At 43.3% G+C, this 19,302-nt stretch overlaps 1 protein-coding gene across 2 annotated transcripts in view; it reads right to left on the minus strand.

Annotated features, from left to right (window-relative positions):
- Nucleotides 1-2,861: 2,861 nt before the first annotated feature.
- gmeb2 (glucocorticoid modulatory element binding protein 2) overlaps nucleotides 2,862-19,302 on the minus strand; it is a 65,514-nt gene continuing 49,073 nt past the window's right edge. For both annotated transcript variants that reach the window (XM_086005344.1, XM_086005345.1), the window contains one exon: nucleotides 2,862-6,181. In XM_086005344.1, coding sequence (XP_085861470.1) covers nucleotides 5,523-6,181 — 659 coding nt within the window. In that variant the 3' untranslated portion in view covers nucleotides 2,862-5,522. The remainder of the gene's footprint in view (nucleotides 6,182-19,302) is intronic.

Consider the following 19,302-nt stretch of genomic DNA (forward strand, 5'->3'; position numbering starts at 1 on the left):
CGCGAAGGTGCCAGGTGAAGGAGAAGGGCTGTTGGGGGTGATTGAGGAGTGGACCAGGGTGTCGCGGAGGGAGCGGTCCCTTCGGAATGCTGAAAGGGGAGGTGAGGGGATGATGCGTTTGGTGGTGTGATCACGTTGAATGTGACGGAAATGGTGGAGGATGATCCGTTGAATGTGGAGGCTGGTGGGGTGAAAGGTAAGGGCAAGGGGAACCCTATCGTGGTTCTGGGAGGGAGGGGAAGGGGTGAGAGCAGAACTGCGGGAAATAGGACAGTATGATTTTTGCCACACCCATTTGCAACATTTTATCTTTCCTGCCTCTTACAAAAGTACAGGATGTTCTTTCAATTCCTTCCTCACCTCCTAACCCCCGCCCCCCCCCCCCCCCCCCCCCCACTGTCTCTGCACCTGCTTAATATCTGTTACAGTTCCAGCTTTTTCCAGTTCTGATGAAGGGTCCCAGACCTGAAACGTTAACTCTGTTTCTCTCTCCACAGATGCTGCCTGACCTGCTGAGTATTTCCAGCATTTTCTGTTGTTATTTCAGATTTCCAGCATCCACAGTATTTTGCTATTGTTTATCTAAAGTTGGGTTCTTTAGTCTGAACATGTGCCATGTGCATAATTTTCCAGGATGCATCTGTAGCATTTTTCCAGACCTGCTGCTAAAATCTCTTTTAACCTTTAATTGTACCTGTTACTTCATGTGTGTGTGTGTGGGTGTGTGTGTGTATACGTGTGTATACATGCAGACGCAAGACAGCGACCAACTTCAAAATGACGGATAGTACTGGTTACACACCTTTGGCAACTTTTATTCTCAAATTTCAAAATCATTTATTTATATATTTTCAGAGGTCAATTTGTATCTCCATGCATAAAGTATTTCAGTTTGTGTTATTGAAAATGGTTTCAAATAAATTAGATAATGACTTTGAATAGGTTTTCCAGTAAACTTTTAAATAAAGGCTAACATCAGTGTTGCCTTCAGGGGGCTGAGACACATAAAGAGACAGATAGGTGGAAAGACTATCACCGTATTTACATTGACAGCTCAGAAAACAAATCATTGAATGTATAAAATTCATTTATACAGATAGTGACTGAGTGAAATACTTCTGTTACTTTTCCCCTTTATTAACCTGACCACAAAGTTAACCACTTTAACAATATTTGATCCAAAAAAGCTCTTACTCAAGCTAAATAATGTTTTCTGATGTAATTTCTGAGTGTTTGATTGATAGCAAGAATGACCCATTCACAGAGGTCATTTGTTAATACCACCCCCCCTTCCAAGAGATGCAAAAATTGCTGATCGATTAAAATTAAAAATAAATTTTATTAAAGTAACCATGTATTTATTTATGCATTGTGGTATTTATTTATTGAAGAAAAAGAGCATTTACTTATTTTCCAGGAACTAATCACAAGATATCAACCTGATGCTGGCACAATGTCCCTGACCTCCATCTCCCACAGCAGGAGCAGAGTGCCTCCCCATGAGCTCCATGGACTTCCCCTCATTGGCCGTGAGGTGCTTCAGATTGTGGATGCACCTGCCTGGGCACTGTGTGCCATTTTCTCTTGATACAAGAATGAGTAAATTTGAAGGGTAACAATTAAGGAGTATGTGTCAAATGGCATGGAAGAGCTGAAAAGATGTGGCATAACTGTTAAAGTGGAGAAAAGGGTTTTAAGGTTGTGCATGCAAGTAAGTGCTGTTAGGGAATGTGGGTAGCCATACTGTGAGATCTCGAGTTAGTGCCCCCCTTAACCAGAGTGCACTGTGAAGGGTTAGTTGCACAACTATTACTTACAGAGGGTGAAGAGTGCACTGGTGCTAAAGGAAGAAAAGGGAGAGTGGCCAGTCTGTTACCTTGTCCACCCTGGTTAGGTCATTGAACTTTTTGCTGTACTTTTCTGCAGTCCTGGGGATAAGAGAGTTGGCACTCAGCACCAGTGCTACCTCCCCCCACATGCCCTATATTTTTGGCAGGTTTCCTGCCAGATACCCAGCAGTCTGTGTCTCCTGACCTTAATTTCACGCAGGAGGGTTTGCAGGTTAGACCCAGTGAAATTATGGTGTCTTCTTCTCTGCTTCTGTTCTATGCCATGGTCCTTTAGTTGGTGGCCTCTGCCAGCTGCTCCTGTTAGGCGCTCTTGAAAAGTGGCATAAAAAAAAGTTCATGAGACATGCAGTCAAGCTAGCTGACAGACAAGTGAGTGAACCAAGCACTGTTCCTTACTTACCTGCTGCTTTCCTAGCATGCTGTTGCAATTTGGCATTTTAAGTTGCAACTGGCTTTTTAAAGTCTGCACTCTAATTTTCATACATGCCAGCAAATGACTTGTTTGACACCAATCACTGGATATGCAAATGAGATGACAAAGGAATTCTGGTGTAAATACCTCGCCAGACCATTAGCATGCATAACCTGTTTTCCATTGTTGTAAAAGTGGTGCAACTCACTACATGGAAATTGGAGCACAGGTACCTACCTCCAACTGGTACATTTTACATATCATCTTGCTGTATACCCTCAGCTTTCAAAATGGTAAAGGATAATAATGAAATACATAGGTAAAGGAACAAACATAAATAAAGGCCATTCATTTACTGTTTTCATAGAAAAATGGACAGATGCAGAATTCACTACCCAAGGCACCAGTAAAAAAATCTCATGTAATAAAATGGAATTTCTTATTCAGTCACAGTAAGTCAGTGGCCCCGACTTGTGTGTTACATGGCATAACATTAAAAAGCATATTCTCTGGCTCATCCTGAGCAATGTCATACATATGCTAGTAAATATATTTATTGATCTATCCATTTAGTCTTGCCCCCAAAAAGTCTGCATTCCTTTCAAAGCAAGACATAAACTTTTTATTATTTCACCACTTTGAGTTACCCAATGTATGCCAGTAAAAGTTTGTACAAAATGGAAAAATGGCTTTTTGGCCACAGACAAAATAGTACAGTACAGTAACTGCATGAAATTCAACCAACAGGCACAAATATAGAACGAGAACCATTATGCAATGGAGTTTTTGCAAAAAGTCTCTATGTTACACAATTTTCATTTTATTTACAAAACGTTAAGGTTCCCCCCGCCCCCCCAAATACGTTTCAACTGAAACTCTTTTAATCACATTCTGTTTTCACATACAGTTATCCGATTCTGGAGCGTTCACATTCTGTACAATAACATCACAATCAATAACTGACTCCCACTTTCTTTCTCATCAGTCTCTCATTTCCCAACATCATCAATCAGATGTAGCCAATGCAACTTCCTTTCATGCTTAACCAGAAAAGAATCCTTCAAGTGGATAGGCCTCTTCAGATACTTGCCACTCTCTCCAAATGAATGGACCAACTAGATTGCACTTTGAGATAGTTCATGATAAAGCGCTACATAAATGCAACTTAAGATCTCTTTTTCTTTATGTTTTAAAGTGTATTTTGAAATCTCTAAGAAATGAAAGCTCTGTTCAACTTGCAGCAGTTATATTCAAGTTTCACTTTTCACTTTAAAGTGATCAGTTCTTTTTTTTAAAAAGGGAAAAAAATCCTAACAGAAAAATAAATACCAAAAGAATACACAGAATTGCCCTGTAATTTTTTACAAATTATTTTCCACAAAGGAGTTAAATATACTTTTTCTGAAGGTTCACTTGACATTGCAAGAACCTGGAACACTCCTGAAAAACAGCCAAAAGCATTGGTACTCTTCATAAAAAATTGCAACCAAACCCTGATAAAAACACACAAAACTGTTCTACTTATTACCCAGAAACTTCATACACAGATATTATATAAAATAAAAGATACCAGTGAATGAGTTGTAGACTGTAATGTCATCTCAGGGTTCAGTTGATGTGATCAAAATTAGAGCCACATCATCTTATTACTCATTCCCAGTGTATCTGTTATTCAATACGTTGTGATGCAATATGGGTTTGTGCCAGCAATCCTCCACTCTGCGGTGCTACTAATCTCAGCCATTGTAATGTGAAGAGGTGGTGAGCACAGAAAGGGGAAAGATCCCATCTGAGGGCAAGTTATCACAAGGTTGCTCTCATATACCTCACTGCAGCCAGTTCAAGAACCAGCTCAGGAACAGGTCACTCACCCACTGTTTTAACTGCAGTAGGTGAATGGCCTAGGAGGACTTCATAAGGGGCAAGGAAAGAATTGAAAATCTGTTTAATTGTGAAGGAATAGTCACAGACGTCTTCATTTACTGTACTACAAAACTGAGAATAGGCAGTCTTCTTTCAGCCAAAGGATTTCCTCCAATCATAAATTGACTGGTGATTAATCTCATGGCTATTTGTGGACATTTGTGTGTCCAGAATGGCAGAAAAAAGTTTGAATTTTGGTGTTAAAGAAAATATGATAAAAGATCAGGACATTGTCCAGCTGAGAGATTGTAAACATTTCTCAAATGATGGTAGTTATAGACTATAATGAGACCACACATATGCAACACAGGAAGAATTTCTTGAACAATTGTAGAAAGTTCGATAATCCTGAACATGAAAATATGCTTTTCAATTTAATGTGGGGAGAGAGGAAAAACAGTGACATTATAATATTTCTGTTCCATTTCTTTTCACCGGTTTAGCTTACAAGTGTTGCTCTGATCATTTTAATAAACATACTGCAGTGTAAAAAAAAGTATACGATGTGAAACTCGTAACTTGCTATAGAAACACTTTTGCAAAAGAAACATTGCTACATCAGTTTTGCTTTGTATAGCCCATACATTCAAATAACCATATTTTCACTATGAATAAAAATTATACCTTATGTTGTGGCTGCCACTAAAGCGCAAATGCAATAATTCTTTTACACACGGTATTGAAATCCATTTTTTTTAAATTTCAGTTTGCTCCTAGTGTACCCATTTGTTTGTATTTGCCTGGTTAGCTTTTCATATGTGACAAAATCCTAAATCTTTGCAATCGTGTACTAGCCTTATTCTACTTACAATGACGATTGTACAGTATTGGGCTGTAAACAAATTACAACAGCTGGATATTTACAAATTCTCCATATTAATCATGTGATTATTCAAACAGCACAATACAGTAAAATAATTGTTAGAAAACAGTGAGAGCACCTATTGTAAAGAAAAACTGCCATTAATAGTCAATTATAGATTTTTTTTTAAAGCAACCACAAGACAACATTTTGAGTGTAATTAGGTATTAAAGCACACAAAATACAGTGCAAAGAAGCTCTGTAAAATGCATTATAAACAACTCTACCAAGCATATCTGATAAATGTCTTTATTTTTGTACTTAAGACAAAGTCTGAAAAAGTTGAGACACTTGCTTCTGCTCCATGATTTTGCGGTTTCCATTTTAACCAATTGTCACCACTTGGTGGCGCTGTGTAGGTTTAACCACAGCATAACAGAAACCATCCTTGTACTGTTCTCAAAAAGTTACATTCAGTAGCAACAAGTCTTTTAAACAAAACATTCTAACAACAATGTGAAGCATTATTCCAAGACTATGGTTTCTGTTCGTGTTCTTCACTTATTGATGTGACCTGTATAGTGGCATGTCCTTCTCCTGATGTGGTGGTTTCAACAGTGCCTGTCGGCAAAGCCAGAAGTGTGCTTCCAACGGATGCCATCTGGGTAGCATTATGGAGCGCAGCGTTGAGACCAGGGACTGTAGTGAACAGCTGGATTGGGCTGACTACTTTCAACACTGTGTTACCATCCTGGATGGCAGCTGTGCTAAGGACTGCCAGATTGGATGCATCCGGGTGGATCTCAACTGTATTCGGTATGCCAGAACTTGACGTCGCCAGGACACTGTACCCTCCAATCAGTGGTGAAGCTGTGGCAGTAAATGTTGTCGTGTGTGGTGACATCTTACCAACTGCAGAGACGGGAATGGTAGATAACGTTGCCATTTTTCCTATGTTTGTTAGTTGAGACAGAGGCACTCCAGAAGCCAGCGTAATCTGGCCTGACTGTGAGGTTGTGACCAAATGAGCTGCCACTGTTGCTGGTCCTGATGTTGCCCTTGTAAGGCGAGGCCGTTTTGAAGGGGGTGCTGCTGCAATTGGAGTCAAGGTCATGAGAACATTGTTTAGGTGCTGGGATTTGTGCTTTAATTCTTTGGCTCGTTTACGATGCTCATCACACTGTTGTTCCAAAGCTAAAACAAACATAAAGCAAAACATATCAAGAGGAATACTTGAAGTCTTTTAATATAATACAAAGATAATAATGTAAAATATTTAAATCTTAGCTTTGTCACAGAATGCAATCTGCTTATTACCATATTACTTTACATGTATAGCACAAAACAGGCCATTCAGCCCAACTGGTTCATGCCGGTGTTTATGCTCCACACAAGCCTCCTCCCACCCTATTTCATCTAATCCTATCAGCATAACCTTCTATTCCTTTCTTCCTCATGTATTTATCTAGTTTCACCTTAAATGCATCTATGCTGGTCGCCTCAACTGCTCCCCATGGTAGCGAGTTCCGCATTCTAACCACTCTCTGGGTAAAGTAATGTCTCCTAATTTCCTTATTGGATTTATTAGTGACTACATTATATTATGGCCCCTAGTTCAAGTGGAATCATCTTCTCTACATCGACCCTATCAAACCCTTCATCATAATCATAAAAACCTCGATCAGGTCACCCCTCAGCATTCTCTTCCTAGAGAAAAAAGCCTCAGCCTGTTCAATCTTTCCTGGTATCATCCTTGTAACTCTTTTTTGCACCTTTGCCAGTGCCTCTATATCCTTTTTATAATATGGCGATCAGAACCAAGGTTCAGTACAAGTTTAACATAACTTCTCTGCTTTTCAATTCTACCCCTCCAGAAATGAACCTTTGTTTGCTTTTTGTGGCCTTATTAACCTGTGTTGTTACATTTAATGATTTGCGTATCTCTGCCCCTAGATCCCTCTGCTCCTCTACCCCATTTAGACTCCTATTTTCCAAGGAGTATGTGGCCTCCTTATTCTACCTACCAAAATGCACCATGTTATATCGTTGCATGTTTATTACAAGGCAAAATCATTTCTATTCTTAATTCGTACCGACTGCATATATTGTTTGCTTATAATAGACAGATTAGCAGCATGACTATCTCCCAACTACAATTCAACAAACCTGAAATTAAATCTAGCTGTTCTTAGTCCAGCCTACCTGTCATTTACATCCTATTTATAGCAAACTCCATTTTATTTAGCTGAATAAATTGACTTCCATTTGACACTATAGATGACACAATTGACAAAAAGTTCATTTAGAGGCAATCTACTTTTTTGGTGCCTTTCCAAAAGTCATAAATACCAGGCAGAGATTCAGACTTCAGTTACATGCCATCAGAAGTAGTGCCTCCTCTGTAAGTGCTCAAAGTTGTATGGTCAAAGGCAATTATTGATTCATTAAAAAAAAAATACTGAGGCCCTGTGCGCACGCACAGTGGGCTGAATTTTGCCAGCGCTCAGAGTGCGGGTTTGGAGGCGGGTCCGCTGTCAAAATCGAAATGATTGACAGCGGGTTGGGAACCAGCCTCCATGTAAGTTTCCAAAGTATCGGGTCTGCGATTTCGGAACAGACCCGACACCAAGCGGCGGGGGAGGCATTTAAGATAGTTAAATGCTTGTTAACTAATATTTTGCCAGCCTATTTCTATTTTCCCACTTTTTTAACAGGGTTCCCGTCGTTCGGCGATCATGTCAGGTAAGTAGGTCGGGGTCTCGATGTCTCCCCACTGCTGTGAATAGGTGAAAGCTGCAAAAGTGGTATGAAAGCTACCATTTCACAGCTGTTCACTTTCCAATGTCAGAAGTTTGAGCCTTCAGGACTTGGAAGACATTTTTGAGCGTTATGCAGTTTGGAAGTGTTTGGAGTAAACTCTCTATCCACTGTCACCTCCTTGGAGCAAGCTCTCTCATCACTGACAGATCAATTCAGCTGCCATCTATTCCATCAACATCGGTGCCCTTGAAAAAATCTCACCTTGGTCCTCTGAATCCCTCCACAATCAGCCCCAACACCAACATCACCAGGCACACCAACATCACCAACAACAATACCAGCCTTCTCCGCAATCACCTGATGCTGCACAGGACACAGGGCATCAGCACCCGACAACACTGCTGCCCGGGAGGCCAGCGATGGCATCACCATGGCCAGATTTACTTCACTTGACGCTGTAAACCCTGACTGCCACATGATGCACCATCCCACACCAGCACCATAACGTATCCCTACAATGTCCAAGCCATTCCTTTCACACTTATCACAATCGGGGAGGGGTAAGTTGTGTCTCAACATTCACTGGAACTCACTAAGACACTTCCAAAGGTGAGCACAGATCTGTCCAACAAGGTAAAGTGTTGAAAATATAGATTTCAATGTTTGACAACACATTAACAGAAACTTCACATGAACATTGGCTAAACCTCTCAAGTGCCTACCCTTGTGTGTTGTTAGTTGGTATGCTTGCAGTAGGATGAGGGTGAGGGGTGGCTAGTGAGATGGGGAAGTGATAATGTAGATAGAGAGGGATGGGTGGAGGTGCAAGGTAAGTTGGTGTGAGTAAGGATGTGCAGGGAGTAGGGTAGGGAAGGCAGAGTAATGGGGATGTGATGAGTGGCACAGCAGGATAAGGTTGAGTGTGGCTTTGCAGTAACGTTTAGTGATCTACTGAGATCATTGAAAGGTTTGCGCCACTGAGGCTTGGTCCTCCTGACCACATCCCTGCTTGTGCCCTCCTGTGCAATGTGCAACCAGGCTGCATTGGTGTCCTGGGGAGGTGTCTTTCGCCCATTGGAAGGGAAGAGAATCTCCCTGCGTGCTGAGACTCCCTCCATAAGCATATACAGCCCTCTGGGGTAGAGAATTCCAAAGATTCACCACCCTCTGAGTGAAAACATTTCTCCTCATCTCAGTCCTAAATGGCCGATCCCTTATTCTGAGACTGTGACCCCCCCCTAGTTCTAGGCTCCCCAGCCAGGGGAAACATCCTCCCTGCATCTACCCTGTCAAGCCCTGTAAGAATTTTGTACATTTCAATGAGATCACCCCTCATTCTTCTAAACTCTAGAGAATATAGGCCTAGTCTACTCAATCTCTCCTCATAGGACAATCTCCCCATCCCAGGAACCAGTCTGGTGAACCTTCGTTGCACTCCCTCTATGGCAAGTATATCCTTCCTTAGATAAGGAAACCAAAACTATACACAATATAGTGTCAGCTGTGGCTCAGTTGGTAGCACACTTGCTTCTGAGTCAGAAGGATGTGGGTTCAAGTCCCACGCTAGGACTTGAGTGTAAAAAATCTAGGCTGACACTCGAAGGAGTGCTGCACTGTTGGAGGTGCCATCTTTCGGAGGAGATGTTAAACTGAGGTCCAGTCTGCTCTCTCAGGTGGACGTAAAAGATCCCATGGCACTATTTCGAAGAAGAGTAGGGGAGCTATCCCCGGTGTCCTGGCCAATATTTCTCCCTCAACCAACATAATCAAAACAGATTATCTGGTCATTATCACATTGCTGTTTGTGGGACCTTGCTGTGCGCAAATTGGCTGCTACGTTTCCCACATTACAACAGTGACTACACTCCAAAAGTACTTAATTGGCTGTAAAGCGCTTTAAGACTTCCAGTGGTTGTGAAAACCGCTATATAAATGCAAGTCTTTCATAATACTCCAGGTGTGGTCTCACCATGGCCCTATAGAATTGCAGTAAGATGTCTTTACTCTTATAATTGCTTGCTATACCTGCATGTTAACTTTCAGTGATTTGTGTACAAGGACACCCAGGTGCCTCTGAACACCAACATTTCCCAATCTCTCACTATTTAAAAATACTCTGCTTTTCTATTTTTCCTACCAAAGAGGATAACTTCACATTTCTCCACATTATATTCCATTGGCCATGTTCTTGCCCACTCACTTAGCCTGTCTATATCCCCTTGAAGCCTCTTTGCATCTTCCTCACAACTTACATTCCCACCTAGCTTTGTATCATCAGCAAACTTGGATATATTACATTTGGTCCCCTCATCCAAATCATTGATATAGATTGTGAATAGCTTAGGCCCAAGCACTGATCCTTGCGGAACCCCACTAGTTACAGCCTGCCAACACGAAAATGACCCGTTTATTCCTACTCTCTGTTTTCTGTCCGTTAATCAATCCTCAATCCATGCTAGTGTATTACCCCCAATCCCATGGCCCTAATTTTGTTTAATAACCTCTTGTGTGGCACCTTATCGAATGCCTTCTGAAAATCCAAATACACCACATCCACTGGTTCCCTTATCTATTCTGCTAGTTACAACTCAAAAAACTCTAACAGATTCGTCAAACATTGATTCCCTTTCATAAATCCGTGTTGACTCTGCCCAATCCTATTATTATTTTCTAAGTGCCCTGTTACCACATCCTTAATAATATATTCTAGCATTTTCCCTACTACTGATGTCAGGCTAACTGGTCTGTAGTTCCCCGGTTTCTCTCACTCCTTTCTTAAATAGTGAGGTTACATTTCTACCTTCCAATCCACGGGAACTGTTCTAGAATCTATGGAATTTTGGAAGACAACCAGTGCATCCACTATCTCTATAGCCACCCCCTTTAAGTTAAAGTTTACTTAATATTACCATATAAATGCAAGGTTTTTGTGTACCGTCAATTATATATTATTTCCCCTTCTGACAGGACTGAACCTTAGTTATTCTTCCATTATCTTATTTGGCAGTTACTTCGGGCTGGATTTTCCCTGCGGAGTCAGGATGGCGGCGGGAGATCTGCTTGGCGGTTTCCGGTCCCGCTCCCGTCTGCAGCGGCTCTCAAAAAGATTTTCCGTAGATTGGCAGTGTTAAGCCCGCCCTGCGGGGTTCCCGGCCAATTAACAGGAAGCGGGTCTGATGACGTCATTTGATGACACGTCATCAGCCGGTTTCCTTAAAGGGACCACGGCTACATTGATTTTGACAGTTGTGCTGTCAGTGTTCTGCAGCATTGAGGTGCTGCAAACACTGACAAGCATTGCACAAAGGTGCACGGCTGCACCCAGGCTCATGCATGATTCCCTCCATATGCTTATGGAGGGAGTCAGAGCACGCAGGGAGATTCTCTTCCCTTCTCATGGGCGGAGGAGACCTCCCCAGGAGATCAACGTAGTCTGGTTGCACATTGCACAGGAGGGCACAAGCAGGGATGTAGTCAGGAGCACCTGGCTGATGTGGCGCCAACCTTTCAATGATCTCAGTAGATCACAAAACATTACTCCAATGCCACACTCAAACTCACCGTGCTGTTTCCTACCCGTTGTCAATCTTTGCTATTTTAACAGCGGACCCACCTCCAAACCCGCACTGAGTGCCAGCCAAATCCAGCCCTTCGTCTCAACAAACTTTATTTTTGGAACTGTGGATTTGTATAACAATCCCATATGCACGGGAATTCTGCTCTTGCTCCAAATCCAGATCTGTATTTTTTAATTGAGAAACCAATTTGATGTGCCAATGCTCTTAGTGCAGTTCATCAACAAGGTTGAAAATAGGAAAAGACAGGTAGAGATGACATTTTACAACAACAGAAGGAGGCCATTCAGCCCATTATGTTTCCCAGCCCTCGAGAAGAGCTACCAAATTAGTTCCATTCCCCTGCTTTTTCCCCATATCCTTTTAATTTTTTTTCTTTTTCAAATATTTATCTACTCCCTTTTAAAAGCTATTATGGATTCTGTTTCCACCACTGTTTCTAGTAAGGCATCCATGTCCTAACAACCCTCTGGATATCTGGACCCGGCCCGGGGCGCCCAGTCGGCGCAGAGAAGTGGAAGCTACGAAGAAAGTTCTGGAAGACCTTAATTTTAATGTCGTGGAAATGACAGATGAGACAGCAACTCTCGATGGCGGTGATATCCTGTTCACAGTTGCTATTGCGATGGAGGCCATGACGACCCGCTGTAGCACGGCGGCCGGCAGCTCCTCGGCAGGAGGCTCGGAGGTCGAACCGGTAGGAGGGGAGGCGGCCAGCGGACCGAGGGCGGGAAAAGCAGGCCCTGGAAGGTCGGACACGGCGGGAGGCTCGGAGGTCAGACCGGGTGGAAGGAGAGCCAGGGAGAAGCAGGCCCCGGGACGTCGGTACCACGGCGGCTGAAGATCGTCGGGCAGGAGTGCAGGAAAGGCGGAGCGAGGCGAGAGTGGACCCTATTGTGATGGTGCCGATGAAGATGGCTGCCGTCCTTGCGGGCTCCATGCGTACCAGGCAGCTAAGTGTCCTTTGCTGCTTGGTGCGCTCGGCTCGTTAAGAAAAAAGCATTTCACTGACTGGATTTCACTTGTTATATTTGGTTATGTGACAAATAAAACTGAAATTGAATTGAAATTGATATATATATTTAAAAAATCTTCACCTCTGCCTTTCTTCTTTTGATGATGTATGCCCTCTAGTCACCAAGGGAGCGACCAGTGGAAATCTTTCTCCCTAGTCAGATCAACACTTCGATCAACTCTCATCTTAATCTTCTTGGTCATAAGAGCTCCAGTTTCTCTAGTCTCTCCTCATAACTGATGCCCCTTATTCCTGGTATCACCTTATGTGAAGCACTTGTAGGAACAATAAAATACTAAAGGAAGTAAGTTTCATAGTTTTGTGAATCTGGGACAGAATTAATTAGAGTAGTAGACTGTGAGAGGAGTCTTGATTTTAACACAGAAAGGATGGAGGGAGGAGGCAGAGTGTCTAAATGCTTCCTTTAGAACATTAGATTAACAACAATAACAACTCGCATTAATGTAGCAACTTTAAAGTGGCAAAATGTGCCAAGGCGCTTCACATTGGAGACAGTGAACACTGAGTCAGGGTAATCATAATAGTATTGACACAAAAAAGTCTGCAATAGAGATAAGAGGTTAGAGGCTGGAGGTGAGATAAGGCGTGCCTTTCAGGTGATAGGCTTTTTCTTGTATCTTGTTCAGGAATGTAGCTTCCCCATATACTAGAGCTGTATTCAAGTCGCGACAGACTTTGGCTTTATCGGGAGTTAATTGTGGTCGAGGAAAGAAATGCTTGGCACAAAAGAGGAAACAAACCTTTTTTGAGGCAGCTAAAGCTGGAGGAGATGTGAGAGTTCCATGTGAGGTCAGAGGAGATAGAGGTCAAGAATATCACTAGATAAAGAATGACTGAGGGTGGAGTCCTTACAGTTAAGACGTGGCAGCTGCTGGTTAGACTTGAGAGAGACATAACAAATTTGCTTTTGAACAACTGAAAGAAACAAGATATTCAGTACCCCACTGAAGGCTACGGAGGGGATCAAGATGTAATGAGTCAGACTGAAAAAGAAATGGGAGCATTAAAATGAAACCCAGGCTTCATCACCAAAGTGTTTTCCAAATACAATGCTGTTTTCATGTTATTTTAGGTAACTGCAGTTACTGATCAAAACATACGTAAGCTATAGTTATCTGAGAGAGAGGAGGAATTCAGAGTGATTCAAAATTGGAACAGCAAAGGGTTCAGTCCTATTGAGCTATTACACTTTCTATGTTAGAAAATAAAGCAGCTATATATGCCCTGTTGGCACCATAGCTAAGAAACACTGGAGATAAAAAAAGTATTTAGAAAATTCCATGCATACAGAATACCAGGGGCTGCTTTTCTGAATGCCATATTGTTCAGATTGCAAGCCTTGAATATGTAGTATCTCACTCAATGTCAACTGTAAGCTAGATGGCCTTTCACAGAGGTCACAGTTACAAGATTGTGGCTATGTGACAGGCACAGGTCATGATTATGGTGACATGAAGTCTTACAACTTTCATACATTTTAAAGCCAAGACTGGCCTATATTAAAGATATTTTGAAATTTTCTCTTCAGAATAATGGAACAAGAACAAGATTTCTTGCAGTCTGAATCATTACATCTTGGCATTTCAAAGTGTCGCTCACAGTCATGGAAGCCATATGAATGTGACTATACTGCTGAAAGAAGAAAAGGAACATAGTTTACAGGAACTGTACCATGGGAAATAGGATGTCTTCTGGCTAAGAAAATAAAGGATAGCATTCCTGAAAACTCTCTTTGTGGAATATGTTGGGGTAGGATCATTGCACACAAAAAGTATGTGCAGTAACGTGTATAAAGATTTTCGAATTATATGGACTTAAATGAGCATTCCTTGCAGAATTATTTTCTATGCAGTCGCTCTCCCATGGTGTTGCATATGGATAATCAAATCCCAGTGTAGTATTCATTTAAAAGTGGAGTTAGACGGTGGAGGAATAACTGGATAAAGGCAGAAGTAGCAGGGAGGGGGAAATAGAGAGGAGACATAGTGAAAGGGAAGTGGAAAAGGGGGAAAGAATAGGATGGAGAAATCGGATGAAGAGGAAGAGGGGAGAAAGAGAAAGAGGAATGGGATTGTGCAAAAATATTATCAGCAGGGCAGAGGTTGGAACTGCTGTTAGCGCAAGTGAGGACTGGGTTATAGACCCGGTTGTGGGGGCGGAAGGGGTAATCAGGAGCTGAATGCCAATCACACTGCCAGCTGCAGGTAAAAGTTGCCACTTTTATATTGGCCCAGATTTTGCAGTAGGAATAACAGTGAGGCTATCAACGCTCACTGTTATTATGGAGTAAATCAGACAGCAACTAACGGCAACCGCACATGCGCAGTTAAATGCGGAAATCAGAAAGTTGCAATCCGATTTGCCCTGCTCCTCCACAAGCTTCACTACACCGTTACCTCACCGAGAGATTCAATATTCAAACACATGAAGGCCATTAAGTTGCAGTACTTACCCACTAGATACCTACTAAACACACCAGAAAAAGTTGGGCTTCTCCATTTAAGTGTAAGTGAATTTTTAATGCCGTGATAAGTCTTAATTATTACCAAACAACCTCTCTGGCACTGAAATTTTACTTTTACATGTGTGAAGTCTCATTCTTTCAGATTTTAATTATTGTTGGAGATTTAAAAAAATTAAAAATTATTTTTTTTAAACGTTTTCTTTGTCTCTTTTATATCTGTCTCTTTTATATCTCTCTTAATCCCATCTTTCTTTCCCTCTCTTTATTTTACTTTCTGTACATGATTTTATATTGAATTAAATATTCTAACTTACATTTCTTGGTTTAGACGTTGTGAGGGGAATATTAAACTGAAGAAGCGCATGGTTTGGGTACAGGCTTCCACAATTAACCGGAGCACTTTGGGCTGTGCGCAACCTGCTCAGGAGATGCGGGTTGCCTAATAACATATACTAATCGCTCAATTAGAGTGCTATTTCAACTGACTTTTAAATTTAACGGTGCATCCACGGGTTTCCTGGGCTTCCTGAAACTCGCCAGTGAAAGCAAGGCGAGAGCACAGCGGCAATTGAGGGGGCTGAATCAATCTCAGGGAAATACTGCAATAAATACTCAACACTTACAGCTGCAAAGAGGGGAGCAGCAGAGAGGGCAGCAGCAGAGAGCAGCTGGTATGCAACCACAGAAAGATATTTCTACAGATGTGTGTAAGATTTCCAGGGTGTTGCCATGATGCTTTGGTACTGCAGCAGCCTAAGCGCCCCGATGTCTTTGGGCCTGCAAGCAGACTTAAGGGGTAGCTACTAGGAGACAAGAGATACCCATTTCAAACTTGGCGGATGACACCCATCAGAAACACGGCCAATGAAGCCCAACAACACTACAATGAATACCATATGACCACCAGCTGTGATTGAACAAGCCATCGGCATGCTGAAGATGCGCTTCAGGTACCTATGCAGATCCGGAGGCGCCCTTCAGTATGCACCAGCCAGGGTCTCCAGAATGGTCGTGGTGTACTGTGCTCTGCACAACATTGCGCAGCAGCGAGGTTTGGACCTGCAGGAGGAACAAGGCGCAGAGCTCAGATCTTCGGATCCGAGGAGGAGGAGGAAGAAAACGAGGAGGAGGCAGGTGCTGAGGGCAATGCACCACCAGCTGCTCACATTGCTGCCTGGAATGCCCTTATTAATGCAAGGTGCCCTTAGGTTGTACCATTGGACCCACGTCACAAACACATGCAACAGTCACTCTTCCTAACCCCGCCCCCACAATGCCACTGACTCGAAGCAGTCCTGCAAACAACCAACCACCCCTTGCACATTCCCCCATTGGTCCCCGTTAATTCATGTCTTCCCATTCTTCATCAAACAATTTAAAAGGTGACTTGCCACCCAGCAACCAACATTGAGAAAGACGGGAAAGTGATGCAAAAGAGTAATATTTATGTGCTTTAACTATACAAACAGCATTACATTTTATCATACACCCACATGGATACCCTTGTGCAACTACAAAGCAACTACTTTTCCTTTTCCTACTGCTCCTACATGGTGTAACTCCTGTGGTTTGAGCAGAGTTAGAGGCAGGCTGCTCAGATCCCTGCTCTGGTGGCCGACATGCTCTTGGCCAACGACCTCTGGGATTTGGAGCCCATGAGGGCCCCGCCAAAGACTGCTCCGCCTGCACCTGTGCAGGGGCAGATTCGGCTATCGGGACACGAGGCAGCATGTGGGCTACTGACTGAGAGGGGTGGGGGGCAACCAGTTGAAAAGTGGAAGCGCTTTGAGTGGAGTCCCCACTTCCATGTCTCATAGAGTCATAGAGTCATACAGCACAGAAAGAGGCCCTTCGGCCCATCATGGCCCAGCCGCATTTCACTGCTACCACTGCGCTAGAGAGCACTTTGGTGCAGATCAGTGCGGCACAGTAGGCCAAGGCTACGGTATCTATCATACTATTTAAGGTGACAGACATGTTGTCATCCAGAGTCTGCATGGCTGTGGTCAAGATGTGCATGGACTCATTTGATAGCTGTGTTGATATTCCTCGGAGCTGGCCATTCTATCCATGCAAGAACACATCATCGCAATGCCCTGCAACATCAACCCACTAATGCTTGAAGCAGACTCCTCCACTCTCTCTGCAGTAATGGTTATTGTGCTTGGAATGCCTGTCAGTGCATCACACAATCTCTGCTGCTGATTCTCCTTTTCAACAACAGCCCCCGGGGTACAGCATCTGTGTCCGGCTGAGCCCTCCGACGCAGACTCTCCACTGCTGTCCCTGCCACCACCATCTACTTTTGCTCACTTGAGTCACCAGGTAAAAACCCAACTATCTGCTTTACTGGTCCCATCAAAGTGCGAGTATCTGAGCTGGTGCATGGTATGTATGAGTCCTGTGATGGTGCACCCTCAGAAGGACTCAGCTCCTTTGAAGAATTCAGCAGCGACCTCCACTGACTTCTGCTGCACGCCTGAAGGTCCTATCAGAGATAAAAGACATGAATTAGTACTGGCAAGGTAAGATTGTTGCTATTATCATTAGGAAGATGATCATATTTCACTCGCTGTTGATATCAAGTCAACATGACTGAGTGCCGTATGGTGGGTTGCTAATATTTAATTGTGTCACCAGGCAGCTAGGAGTTTCCTGTCTCCCCATCTCCGACGGCCAGGACCGCGAAAACTCCACTGATCTCCAGTGCCTCCTCCTTTGCATTTGTGAGCTGGAGGCCCACCTCCGATTCTCTCCCTCGTGTTCTGCGCTCTCTTCTGCAACGAAGGAAAGAACAGACCTATGAGTCACTGTAATGGCATGTGTTCACCCGATGGACGGAGTGCATTTGGTGAGGGTGACTATCATGGAGAGGCACAAAACTGCATAAGGATGAGGGTGAGTGGCAGTGGTGTATGGATAGATAGGGATGTGAGGAAGTGCGTAGAAAGAGTAGGATGAGTGCACGTGCAAGGTTAAGTGGGTGTGAGGAATGATGTGATGGAGTGTAAGGAGTGATTTGATGGCGTAGGCTTGACAAGGCAGAGTGAGGGGGTAGGGTGATGCGCACAGCAAGATGTAGGTGAATGTGCCACTGTACTCACCATTCCTGACCTGCTTCTTGCACTGAATCCATGAGCGTGGCACTACGCTCCTGCTGCTTACCTCCTGGGCCACCTCCAGCCACACCACCTTGGTGTCACCAGCAGGTTTCTTCCTCCCATTGCTGGGGAAGTGCATCTCCTTGCGGCTCCTCACAGCCCCCAACAGCACATCAAGCGAGACATCAATGAAATGTGGCACAGCCTTTGCCCGTCTCAAATCCATTATTGTACTTCCTCTTCCTTTGTTGCAAACTCCAACTCCTCCGAATTCCATCTTTGGATTGGCCCTTTAAATACTGGAGTTGAGATCGCGCCATGCGGGTCCTCATCATACCCTCTGCCGCGCAGTGGATGCCAGACCCAGAAGTAAAATGCTTATGAACTAGCTCAGTTAAAAAGCCACTGACAGATGCACTGAACTTACTTCCAGCTTTCCCGCACAATGTCGGACCCCTCCCTCTAGAGTAAATATCGGGGCCTGTCTCAGTAAGGATTCTTCAATCTGACTGGTTGAAGAGACACAATGTTGCTTGATCTGCTCACACAGGTCCCAGATCCCCTGTAGAGGGAACCGTGCTGAAGTGGCTCTCGAATTACTGCAAGTAGCTGCGCAAAAGCCCACGAAAAGTCTGTGGGCAATTGTAAGCGTAATGAACAGCGAGTGCCATTCATTCGCCGCTGACCACAAAATCCGGGCCAGTGTGTTTTTCCATGGAAATAGTTCCTTGATACACTTTGATTTAACTGTTTCCTCTTGATAGCTACCTACCTATTGTTATCTGTTTGGTTTGATTCTTGCTTTCCTCATTGGCTCCATCTCTCTTTACATTGGCCTTTCAGTTCCCAACATTCTGTCCGATAGGGTAGGCTGAAAACATCAGTTTGGGGCAGCTCCTGTGATGTGCCCATTCTTGATGGTGCCATGCAAGCTGTTAGTCCCAGAACTTGGCATGGGAAAATGATATTAACTGCAACTTCATTGAAACTGTAGCAGTGGTGCAGCAAGTTGAAGTACCAACACTTTACATGACAGATTGGTGGAACGAGGATTCTATCCATAATCCCTCCCACTCAACTGTGATGTCACAGGGAGGCATTGTGGGGAGGCCAGCAATTTCCACACAGGGAGACAGGAATCATCCCAGGCTGCTCTGCTGCACTTCCAATAAGCCGGTTGCACAGTACCATTGATGACAGCACACAAATAGATTATCAACTCTGGATTAACACATCTCTCCACACTGAAAGGGGAGTAAATATAAAAGCACCTCAAAAATATTGCTATTGTTAGCACAAAAGAATAATTTCTGCTTTGTATTACTGTTAAGTCAGAAATGTATTATCTTTCAGCAGCAGTACATAAATGTACAGGAAAC

Source organism: Somniosus microcephalus, chromosome 13 (assembly GCF_052327205.1).
Source record: "Somniosus microcephalus isolate GS21.2 chromosome 13, FLI_Smic_1.0, whole genome shotgun sequence".
NCBI lineage: Eukaryota > Metazoa > Chordata > Chondrichthyes > Squaliformes > Somniosidae > Somniosus > Somniosus microcephalus.